The sequence below is a fragment of the Terrapene carolina genome, unplaced genomic scaffold (assembly GCF_002925995.2).
Source record: "Terrapene carolina triunguis isolate 2854851 unplaced genomic scaffold, T_m_triunguis-2.0 Scaffold33715, whole genome shotgun sequence".
NCBI lineage: Eukaryota > Metazoa > Chordata > Testudines > Emydidae > Terrapene > Terrapene triunguis.
In genome coordinates, this window is record NW_020698066.1 from 4,102,361 (window position 1) to 4,115,187 (window position 12,827).

Below are 12,827 nucleotides of genomic sequence, written 5' to 3' on the forward strand. Positions count from 1 at the left end.
AACATCTTCTAACAGAAATTATATTTTCTCCCTTAATAACCTCCGCTCTCTTTACTGATAAATGAAGATTTGGCTAGAGCTCTCTCTCCCTCATTGTGACAAGTTAATTTAACTATTACATTTAACAATTTTTGTGGGATTTTTTTAATTGGCAATATTAGATTGTCACATTTATTATACTGTTGAAGATAGTACCCATAATGTCAGTGACTCTGTAAAGCAGAACCTCCATCTCACTCACTTTTTCAGTGATTGCTTGATTAGTCTGCACTACTGTTACTTTTGTAGAGTCTTGCATTTTAAGGGTCATCCTTTCTCTTTCATCGCAGACAAATTGATTTGTGCACTTGAATTGAAAACATCTCCTTCCCTCCACCCTCAAAACCATGTAGTAGGTGTAGATTTTCAACCGCACAAAACAAGATGCTCTGTTCATTCTTTTACATTCGATTTTAACTGTAACCAGTCAGGAAGAAGACCTAGGTGTCATGGGACAGCTTAATGAAAATATCTACTTGATGCATAGAAGTGATCAATAAAAAGTTAGGCTGCATAAAGAATGGGCTAGAAAGTAGTGACTATATTATAATGCCATTATATAACTAAATGCTATGTTTTCCCCCTTGAATGTACTCTGTTCAATTCTAGCCAACCCTTCTCTAGAAATACATACCAAAAATACAGAAGGGGCCCAAAGGTGGGCTATACATGATTAGCTGTATAGTGAGACTTCATGTGAAGAGCGATTGAGAAGATTAGGATTCTTAACTAGAAAGATGATGAACAGGGGATATGATTGAGGTATTCAGAATAATGAATGAGATACCGAGAGTGAATCAGAAGTTCCCATTTATCTCTTCTCACAGTACAAGAACAAAAGGACTTCAAATGGAATTGAAAAGCAACACTTTTAAAACTGATAAAAATAAATACTCTTAGCACACAACTAACCTGTGGAACTTATTGCACTAAGAGATTACTGAAGGCAAGGTCTTAATAAGATTCAAAGTAGTACTTAGTTATAAATATAGATATAGTAGAACCTCAGACTTACGAACTGACCAGTCAACCACACACCTCATTTGGAACGGGAAGTACGCAATCAGGCAGCACCAGAGACCCCCCAAAAAAGGCAAATACAGTACGGTGCTGTACTAAACCGAAACGACTAAAAATAAAGGGAAAGCAGGTGTGACGTTGCACTTTATATGATTTCATGAAAATATGCTAATGAGCGTAAATATAATGTAACTGGAATATGCTTCATGCAAAAGGTCTCTTGTAAGGTATCATTACAAAGCTTATAATCTACTGTGTGTGGTCATCCTATTTGTATAACTGTATCACTCTTGTATCTGAAACTAGAAATATGAAATATAACTCTAAGGTCCTATTGTAGTTATGCAAAGTGTGGGCTATTAATGGTGGTTTGGAATCCTGATGGCTCCCATTAAGCAGGACAATTGACTGTAGATGGCTCTGTTTTATTTGTGAGTCTTCCTGTATACATGTGTGCTGGCAAGTGGGTAATGAAGTCTTACAGTGGCGTGTGATCATATCACCTGAACTGGAATCCATTTTTAACCTGGTGCTTTTCCATTTAGAGGGGGGTGTGGGGACCCAGAGAGAGACAAAAGATTCCTGCCTTGTGCCAAAGATATATAAGTGGGTGGAACAGAACAAAGGGGCGGCCATCATGAGAAATCCCCTAGCTACCACCTGAGCTGGAACAAGGGCTGTACTAGGGGAAAGGATTGTGCCCAGACTAGGAAGGCGTCCAGTCTGTGAAAGAAACTTATTGAAACATCTCTGAGGGTGAGATTTTATCTGTATTCAGTTTTATTACAAACATTACTGTACTAGGCTTAGACTTGGTGTTTTATTTTATTTTGCTTGGTAATTCACTTTGTTCTGTCTGTTACTACTTGGAACCGCTTAAATCCTACTTTCTGTATTTAATAAAATCACTTTTTACTTATTAATTAACCCAGAGTATGTATTAATACCTGGAGGGGGGGGGCAAACAGCTGTGCATACCTCTCTATCAGTGTTATAGAGGGCAAACAATGTATGAGTTTACCCTGTATAAGCTTTGTACAGGGTACAACGGATTTATTTGGGGTTTGGACCGCATTGGGAGTTGGGCATCTGAGTGTTAAAGACAGGAACACTTCTTAAACTGCTTTCAGTTAAATCTGCAGCGTTGGGGCATGTGGTTCAGACCCTGGGTCTGTGTTGGAGCAGACTGGCGTGTCTGGCTCAACAAGACAGGGTGCTGGAGTCCCAAGTTGGCAGGGAAAGCAGGGGCAGAAGTAGTCTTGGCACATCAGTTGGCAGCCCCCTGGGGGTTTCTGTGATCCAACCCGTCACAGCAGGATTTTTTTTTCTGCATAGTAAAGGTTCAAAGCTGTATTAAATCAATGTTCAGTTGTAAACTTTTGAAAGAAGAACATTTTGTTCAGAGTTACGAACAACCCCCATTCCCGTAACTCTGAGGTTTTACTGTAGTGAAATCATCCACAAGTAGATGGTATAAAGGATGTAGACCCTCATGCAGGTTGTCCACAATGGAATTTCTTGCACCTTAAACTGAAGCACTTGGTTCTAGCCTCCAGTGGAGACAGAATTCCAGTCTTGAGGCACCACTGGACTGATCTGGTGTGGCAGTTTCTATGTATTTCTGTTTTTGGTAACATGGTCTTTTTTTTTTTTCTTCAGGTTGAATTCTCCTATCCTCCCCTCATCCCAGGAGAAGGACATGACAGCCACAGTTTACCAGAAGAATGGAAATACTTGCCTTTCCTTGCCTTGCCAGATGGAGCTCACAACTATCAAGAAGGTAAGAAAGCAAACATGAGGTTACAGCATCTGAGTGAGGATCAGTGGCAGTAGCTGAAGACTGGGTCCTCCTGTGTGCTTCTACTAGGGGGGAAAGAATCCTGACACTTGAACTATTAATTAACCAGGCTTCTGACTACTTGCATTCTATTAATCTTTATTTTGCAGTTTAGTCCACAACTGCAGAAATGGATTTTACAGAAATGGAATCTGTAAAAAGAAGCAGCTTAAAATACTTGGGCTTTTAAACTGAACCCTGATCATGAGAATGCAGCAGCAGGAAATCTTCACTCAATACAGGGGGTTCCTTTAAAGGGTACAACCTCACTTGCCTATGGTTATAAAATAAAATAAAATAACCCACACTCCTCAAAACCTTCATTAAGGAAATCTGATCCTGTAAATATTTTTGGAGGTGGGAGAAAAAGTATTCAGAAGTGTGTAAACAAAGCAATCTGTTTTTGCTTAAATAGATCTGTGGTTCTCAAAATGTGTTCTACAGATCCTTATTGACAGTCTGCAGAAATCATATAGTGAGAACCAACCAATGAGAAGGGCAGGAGGACTTGCTATGAAGAGTAGTGACCTTCAGAATGAAAAGGTGGGAGAATAATTTTGCCATATTTAGGACTTAGCCAAGGCATAGCAGGCTATAGGTATCTATATCTATAGATAGTTTTGCTCTGTCTATAGATGGAAAAATGAAATATTTTATTTAAAAATTTTCTCTTAATCTTGCTTTATGCTTCCTCCTCAAGAAGACCAGCTTTCTGAGAAACCAAGGATCAGTTTACACAAGTCCTATTGTCTGGGACTTTCAGTTTCAAATTCTGAATCAGTATCAAAATAGCACTATAGGCGCTGGAGAAAAAGGGATCACTTTAAAATGAACACTTGAAAATGTTTTACTTTTACAAGTAATGCCAAAGGGTCCTATAACTGAAAGATTAGAGAGAAAATATTTTTTTTCATTCCAGATTTTTTTCTTTGTGCATTTGTGACAGTACTTTTTATGTACTGTGGTGCCACGTACAGTCAATTTGTCTGTTTCTTCTTTGAGTTCTTGTTCATGTCCATTCCAATCAGGTGTGCGTGCGCCACGTGCATGACAGCCAGAAGATTTTTTCCCCAGCAGTATCCATAGGGTCGGCCTGGGCGCCCCCTGGAGTTGCGCCTTTATGGCACCCAATATAGGCCCTGCTGACCGGATCCCCCCTCAGTTCCTTCATACCACCGGTGACAGCTAGCTGGAACTTCCCTCACTCTTGCTATTGCAAGTGCCTTTAGCAGTATCCCATTGTCTGTTGCGGGGGAGGGATAGCTCAGTGGTTTGAGCATTGGCCTGCTAAACCCAGGGCTGTGAGTTCAATCCTTGAGGGGGCCATTTAGGGATCTGGGGCAAAATCAGTGCTTGGTCCTGCTAGTGAAGGCAGGGGACTGGACTCAATGACCTTTCAAGGTCCCTTCCAGCTCTATGAGATAGGTATATCTCCATATATTTTATTATTATTATATAGTTAGATTATTTGTTAGTAGTGTTAGTAGTTTCTCTAAGTTTCCGTCTCTCCCCCCCGTTTCGTTCCCCAACACTGGGGCATGCCTTGGTTGCCGGGGTTCAAATTGTGTGAAGTCTGTGGGAAAGTGATGCCAAAGAGTGACCCGCACACTTCTTGTTTGAAGTGCCTCGGCGAGAGTCGCCCAAATGACAAGTGCCGCATTTGCAAGGGGTTTCGGCCGCAGACCCTTAAGGATTGCAAGCAGAGACTCAGAATTCTCCTCATGAAGGCAGCACTCCGTCTGCAGTCCAACCCCGGATCGGCGGAGCCCATGCCGAGCGCTGCCTCCTCTTTGCGCAGTACACTGGTGCCGATGGCGCGCAAGCTGGCACCAAGAAAGATGGCTAAGAACTCCCGGCACTGACACGGCGCCAAACATAAGACTTCTGGCAGGCGCTGATCTTCGTCCCCGGTGCCCCAGAAGAAAAAGAAGCAGGAGAGGGGACGCTCTCCCCCTCCTAAGCCTAAGGAGCCAGTGGCAGGGAGGCCTCAGCCCATCCAGCCTGCTTCGGGCCTGGTGCCTCCTAGGGGCTTGTCAACTCCTGCCCTGCAAGAGGTCCAATCGAGTCCAGCCCATTACCATTCTCCAGACTGTCATGGCCGGGACATTGAATTCCCCTCCACTACGGAGACTTCTGAGGCAGTGCAGGACCTTATTTGCCTAGGCTCATCCTAGACCTGCGAGAGCTCAACAAGTTCATGAAGAAGCTTAAGTTCCGCATGGTCTCTTTGGCCTCCATCAGCCCTTCATTGGATCCAGGAGACTGGTATGCCACCCTTAACTTGAAGGACGCGTAATTTCACATAGCAATAATTCTGTCCCACAGAAAATACCTCAGGTTTGTGTTGAACAACACCCACTACCAGTTCACAGTCCTTCCATTCGGCCTGTCAGCGGCACCTCAAGTGTTCACCAAATGCATGGCAGTCGTGGCTGCATTCCTGCGCAGGTGGCACGTACAGGTGTTCCAGTACCTCGATGACTGGCTCATCAGGGGTAGCTCCAGGTCTCAAGGGGAGGCACAAGTCGACTTCATAAGAATGACGTTCGACAAACTGGGCCTCCTTCTGAACTAGGGGAAATCAAAGTTGTCCCTGGTTCAGAGGACAGAGTTTATAGGGGCAGTACTGGACTTGACACAAGCCAGGGCATACCTCCCAAAAGTAAGGCTTCCGTCCCTCGGCAACATCGTATGAGGTCTCAGGCAGTTCCCCACCACCACAGGAAGGAATTGCCTGAAACTCCTGGGACACATGACGGCTTGTATTTACGTAGTATAGCATGCCAGACTCAGACTTCGACCTCTTCAGTCGTGGCTAGCGTTAGTGTATCGGCCAGTCTGGGACAGCTTGGATCATAACCCTGCCTCGCCTGGTACTCGACTCCCTCCTGTGGTGGCTTGACCAATAGGTAGTATGTGCAGGGGTCCCCTTCACCAGCCCCTAGCCATCCCTCTCGCTAGTGATGGATGCGTCAGCCTTGGGCTGGGGAGCACATCTGGAAGACCTCAGGCCACAAGGTCTCTGGTCTCAGGCAGAACTCGCTCTCCACATCAATGTCAGAGAGCTGAGAGTGGTGCGCCTCACATGACAGACTTTCTGAGCCTACTTGACAGGGAGATGTATATCAGCTATGACAGACTACACCACGGCGATATTTTATATCAACAAACGGTGGGGTGCATGCTTCTCTACCCTGTGCTGTGGGACTTCTGTGTAGACCATTCAATACATCTGCAAGCATCGTACCTCCCTGGAATACAGAATAAGTTGGCGGACTATCTCAGCAGGTCGTTCCATGGCCACAAATGTTCCCTTTGCCCAGACGTTGCAAACGCAATCTTCCATTAGTGGGGTTTTCCCCAGATAGACCTGTTCGCCACGTGACGCAACAGGAAGTGCCAGCAGTTTTTCTCCCTCCTGAATCACAGCCCGGGCTCCATTGCGGTCGCGTTTCGCCTCCCCATGGGGAGGCTATCTTCTCTACATGTTTTCACCTATCCCTTTCATTCACAAGGTGCTCCTCAAGATATGGAGGGAACAAGCTTCGGTGATATTGATAGCCCCAGCCTGGCCTCGCCAGCACTGGTACACATCACTCCTGGAAATGTCCGTGAAAGCTCCAGTCACCTTGCCACTCTTCCCAGACTTACTAACTCAGGATCACGGACGGCTTCAGTACCCAAACTTCGAGTCGTTGCACCTCATGGAAGCTCCATGGCTGAACCCGACGGCGCTCTCTTGCTCGGACCCAGTTAGACAAGTCCTCCTTGGCAGTAGAAAGCCCTCCACCAGGGCTACCTACCTTGCTGCGCTGACCAGATTGAAAATCTCTTCCACTTGGCATCATTCAGCCCCGACACTCATCTCTGTGCCACTTATATTAGACTATTTTCTCCATCTCAAGCATTAGGGGCTGTCCATGTCATTAATAAGGGTTCACTTGGCCGCCATCTCTGCCTTCCATCTAGGCTCAGAGGGCTGGTCAGTCTTCGCCAGCCCTATGGTCAACCGTTTCCTCAAAGGTCTCGACAGGTTATATACGGAAGTCAGGCAGCTGGTCCCAGCCTGGGACCTCAACCTGGTCGTTTCCAGACTGACGGCACCGCCTTTTGAACTGCTAGCGGCGTGCTCCCTACTCTACCTCTCGTACAAGGTGGTATTTCTGGTGGCAATAACCTCAGCCAGGAGGGTGTTTGAGCTCAAGGCCCTAACATCAGAGCCTCCTTACACCATGTTCTATAAGGACAAGGTTCAGCTCAGGCCACAGCTTTCCTCCTGAAGGTTATCTCCCAGTTTCACATCAACCAGGACATCTTCCTCCAGTGTTCTGTCCTAAGCCGCACTCGAGCGGCAGGGAGCAGAGGCTTCACTCTTTGGATGTCCACAGAGCACTTGCCTTTTATAACGAAAGAACATAACCATTCCGGAAGCCCATTCAACTGTTTGTGACTGTGGCGGACAGAAGGGTCTTCCAATCTCTTCCCAACGAATTTCATTGTGGATCACGTCCTGCATTCGACAGTGCTACAACCTGGCATGGGTGCCAGCCCCTCCAATCACTGCACACTCCACCAGGGCACAGGCTTCTTTAGCAGGATTCCTGGCTCAGGTTCCTACCCAGGAAATATGCAGGGCAGCAACGTGGTCCTCCATACACACTTTCGCCGCACATTATGCAATTACCCAGCAGACCAGAGACGATGCAGCCTTTGGTAGAGCGGTACTCCAATAGGTGGACAACTCTGACCCTGCCTCCTGAACTTAGGCTTGTGATTCACCTGATTGGAATTGACATGAACAAGCACTTGAAGAAGAAAAACGGTTAGTCACTTTCTCGTAACTGTTCTTTGAGATGTGGTGTTCATGTCCATTCCAATACCCTCCCTCCTACCCCTCTGTCGGAGTACCCATCAAGAAGGAACTGAGGTGGGGTTGGGTCGGCAAGGCCCTATATTGGGTGCCATGAAGTTGCAACTCCAGGGGGCACCCAGGCCAACCCTACAGATACTGCTAGGGGGAAAATCTTCCAGCTGTTGTGCACACAGTGCGCGCACACCTGATTGGAATGGACATGAACAACAGATCTTGAAGAACAAAACTTACGAGAAGGTGAGAAACCATTTTTTCTCTGCACAGCAACAGGGGAGAAGAAAACTTTTAAAAAGAAGAAATTGTAAAATCACAAAAATACCCTGATACTACTTTTAATTAGGGTTTTGTTATGTTTCTAATTCAAATTGCATCTGACCCTCTAAATTTTAGAGGTATTTCATCTGGAATTGGTAGCAAAAGTATAGGAGTTGTATCAAAAGAATTGATCTTTGCATCAGTAAAAGGCCACTCCTTGACTCTGTGTTGGGTCCTGACTTGGGTTCATTTCTGTATAATTAAATATCAAATGATCTACTGAGTGCATTCTAAAGCAGGAAGTAGGACCAGGTGAGTGAAGTTGTTTCTACATTGGCTCAGTGCCACAGCCCTATGCATGAAAGCTAAATAGTTGACTTTCTGTCATTTCATTACCACAGCAACAGGTCATTAGTGCATATTTTGAAGTAAGAGAGATTGCTTCAAAGCTAGCATAGCAACAAAGCAACTAAACCTGTTAGGTGTATATCCTTGGGTTTTTATGGCCAGAAACACACTAAAGATTTAAGTTGGAATTACCAAATGTATTTCAAAATAAGATTACCGTAAATTTACTATAACATATTGGGCCTGGTTTTCCTGTGCAGGTTATGAGTAATTCACAGTGTAGGAGTTACTAGTGTCCAGTGAAATGGGGAATTAGGCTACTTGTTTATTGGCTTGGAGAGACATTTATTAAAAATTCTACTAAACCCCTAGCCAATCTCTTTAGAATGCAGTGAAATCTGTAAAAAGGACTGACCGTTTTTAGTACCTAACTCCTTTCCTCAAGAGACTACTCCATATTTTAAAGTACAGTTCTGTTTCATTTCATTATTATAAAGTCAGTAACCAATTTTAGTCACTCTCAAGACAGGGTTCACTTCATAGTGAAATGTTGTGAACTGCAAAACAGAATTCTTCTAACGAGTGCTTTGCCTTTGCTGTATCTATAAATTAGCAATTAACAGTTAGTGGCAGTAACATATCTATCTGTTTGCATAATTATTAAACACTGTCTAGCTTTGAAGTAAACCCTGCAGCTTTAATGAAAAGCTCTTTTTTTAGTACCCTTTGTCATGTCATAGCATAAATATTGCTTATTTGGCACCTTTGCACAGAGCGAAAGTGAGTTGTTTACTAGTTACTGAAACAGTTTAGTCAGATTTAGACACAAAGACTTCAGCGCTACTTACAAAAGGGTAGAGCTGGTAGAAAGTGCAATTTCTTCAGTAAGGCTTTTGTAAATGAGAGTAATGTTGAAAAAGATGACTACAGAGCTGAAAATACAAAATGTTGATGTATCGTTCTATTGGTGGCTGATGAAGCTTTTTCTCTCCTTTCTTAGATACTGTGTTTTTCCACTTGCCCCCAAGATGTGGAGATCGAACCACAATATATGGTGTCTCTTGCTATAGGCAGATTGAAGCCAAGGTAATTTATAGTTGCAAAGATGCAAGAATAAAATTGTAGGTTTGATACAGAAATGAATGGGTGAAATTCTATGACCTGCATTATACAAGAGATCAACCCTATCTGATCAGAATGGTCTCTCTGGCCTTAAAATCTATGAATCTGCAGAGTAGGCACCTTTAGAGCTGAAGAAGTCTCTTTTCTTTCATGACCAGGAACATTGTGGTTCATGTCAGTCTCCTTACACGTCCCATTATATGTTTTGGTTACAGCGAATCTACCAGGCAAGAGCTCCCAGAAGCTGAAGTAGGCTGGAAGAATCTGTCAGGCTAGCTAAGAATTTATATTGCCAGGGAAGTGGAACTCCTTGCTGAAAGCAGATTTAAATTATTCCAGTAACAGCCCTTAGAAGATCTTTGGGTACCTCTATTGTCTATTGCACAGACACACAAATTCTTCCTTCATGTATCTCCTTTATTTCCAGAAAAGATATTGGTCTCCTTTGAAAAAAGTAAATTTTCAAGGTGGATCAAAATTCTCTTTTGCACTGGTTTTCCATTAAATGTAGTTCTCTATTGTCCAGACCAGTTACATTTTCAGGGAAGTATTTTGGGGCTATAAGGGCAGAAAGGGGGTTGTAGTGTGTATTGTCCCACTCTTTGAGGAAATTGTCTTGTACTTGATCTGATATATTATATTGTGCCCATCACATCTTAAAATCTTGGCACAATGCACAATGTTTGTAGTTATAATTACTCTCTAATGTTATTACACACTTATTTTAAAATATGTTTAATAACCTTTCCAATGACATGCAACAACCTTGAATGTCTAATAGTTTTTAGAAGGAGTTCTGGATAACTTTTATGTTCAGAAGTCTTAAATGACATGCTGTGTACTTTATTTATATTGTCCCCCAATCACATTTGGATTACTTTTAAAGTCTGTTTATTAATTCTTGTTTGAATCAACTTTACAATATTAAATGCATAATTGCAATTCTATTATTATTATTTTTGTATTGACTCTGGTTTATTCAGCATTTGTGCAATAGGCAATTATTGTGGTATCCTGTGGTTAAAGTCTCTCTGTATTTAACTGTATAGTTGTTTTAACTTAGTTTTATTATACTGCTGATTACAGTTTCTGCTGTTTACTAACCATTAAGAGGGTAAATAGATTTTAAATTGAACTGTTTTGGAACAAGTGGAATATAAAGCAATATGTGTTTTATGTAGCAACAACTTCAGCATTCTGCCCAATCTGGCTTTTTGATAGATATGTGGGCTGTAATCCACATTCTTGTTGTTTTGTACAATATAAGAGAATCATTTGGCTATATGGTTTCTGCCTCTACCCTTTCTAGCCCTGCTGATAAATGTTAGAACTATTTGTTCTAGCTGAGAGAGCAGCTGACTCCACAGGTGTTGCCACTTCCACTTACATCTGGCTAGAAGAAAATGCCCAAGCATGAAACACACTTTCCAGACCAAAGCTTTTCAACTGGTTCCTTTGTATAGGTATTGTGTCAGAGAAGGAGGAGGGAGAGGTTGTGGCCTTTTGCTTGTCAAATCACCCTGAGCTAAACATACCTGTTTCTTCCCCATCCCATTGCCTTCTATTTATGCTGGTGCCTTTTAAACAGTCTTCAGTACCAAAGACTGTGCATGTCATCTCAGTAATACTCTGCAAACTAGGCAAATGTGGTCTAGATAAAATTACTATAAAGTTATTGCATAATTGGTTGAAAACTTATACTCAGAGTAGTTTTCAATGGTTCACTGTCAAACTGAGAGGGCATATCTAGTGGAGCTCCATAGGGATCTGTCATGAGTCCAGTACTATTTAATATTTTCATTAATGACTTGGATATTGGAATGGAGACTCTGCTTATAAAATTTTCAGATGACACCAAGCTGGAAGGGGTGCAAGCAGTTTGAGGACAGGATTAGAATTCAAAATGACTTTGATAAATTGAAGAATTGGTCTGAAATCACCAAGATAAAATTCAATAAAGGCAAATGCAAAGTATACATTTAGAAAGGAAAAATCAAACGCACAACTATAAAATGGAGAATAAACTGGCTAGGAACTACTATCCCAGTAAAGAATCTGGGGTTATAGTGGATCACAAATAGAATATGTGACAACATTGTGATGCAGTTGTGAAAAAAGGCAAATGTCATTCTGGGGTGTATTAATAGGAGTGTCATATGTAAGACATAGGAGATAATTGTTCCAATCTGCTCTGCACTGGCAAGGCCAGGGCTGGAGTATTGTGTCCAGTTTTGGGCACCACGTGCTAGGAAACATGTGGACAAATTGGAGAGAGTCCAGAAGAGAGCAACAAAAAATGATAAAAAGATTTAAAAAACCTTCCATGTATAAAGATTAAAACAACCTGTGTGTGTTTAGTCTTGAGAAAAGAAGACTGAGGGGGACGGTCTGATAACCGTCATCAAATATGTTAAGAGCTGTTACAGTGATCAATTGTCTCCCTGTCCATTAGAGGTAGGACAAGAAGTAATAGGCTTAATCTGCAGCAAGGGAGATTTAGGTTAGATTTTAGAAAAAAACTTTCTAATTCTAAGGGTTAACAAAGGAGGCTGTGGAATCCCCATCTTTGGAGGATTTTAAGAACAAGTTTGACAAACACCTGTCAGAGGTTGTCTAGGTATATGTAGTCCTGCCTCAGCATGGGGGAGTGCAGGTGGACTAGATGGCTTCTTGAGGTCCCTTTCAGCTTAACATTTCTATGATTCTATTTGCAACTACTGTCTGTGCAGTGAGTTAAGAACACAACTGTGACCAATTGTTCTGATTATTTGTAGTGTTGTAAAGCATATTGCCTTAAGGTCTGATACTGCACCATTGAAGTCAATTGAAGTTTCAGTGACAGCAACATGGGGGGGCCATAGACAACAATGAGTTAGGCCGAGTGGTGTGCTGTCTATGTATGCAGCACATGCATTGCATGCCTCAGAATTCACAAAAAATGTTTTATTCTACAAGCATATGAAAGCCTTGCATGTAATTAATCTGTTCATGTCGGCCGTTGTCTTGTTTTGCTGGCAAGGCGTGCAGTGCTCCAAGTTACATCACATTGCCTAGGCAACATTACTGTAGGCAGATGACTTCCTGACCAGCTGTGTACTGGAAAAAGTAGCTCAGGCATGAAAGTGTAGAATTGAGTCGTCTGTGATTTGAACAGAGCTAGCAATGTCAACTCCTCATCAGGATGGAAAGTTTCGTGCCAAATTTGTTCACTAATTCATTTAGTGCAAGAGACTATAACAGAAACAGACATTATAAATAATGGAAGTCCAAACCAAAATTGCAATTAGTGATCTGAAACTGTGGGCTGGTCTACACTGGGGGGGGGGGGGGGGG

The 12,827-nt window shown here is 42.7% G+C and overlaps 1 protein-coding gene across 1 annotated transcript in view; it reads left to right on the forward strand.

The window, feature by feature from the left end:
• Positions 1-12,827, forward strand: part of LOC112104948 (late secretory pathway protein AVL9 homolog) — a 69,922-nt gene that overhangs the window by 23,340 nt on the left and 33,755 nt on the right. Inside the window, 2 exon segments of the mRNA XM_024197555.2 lie at positions 2,719-2,839; positions 9,373-9,458. Of these exon segments, the coding sequence (XP_024053323.2) occupies positions 2,719-2,839; positions 9,373-9,458 (207 nt within the window).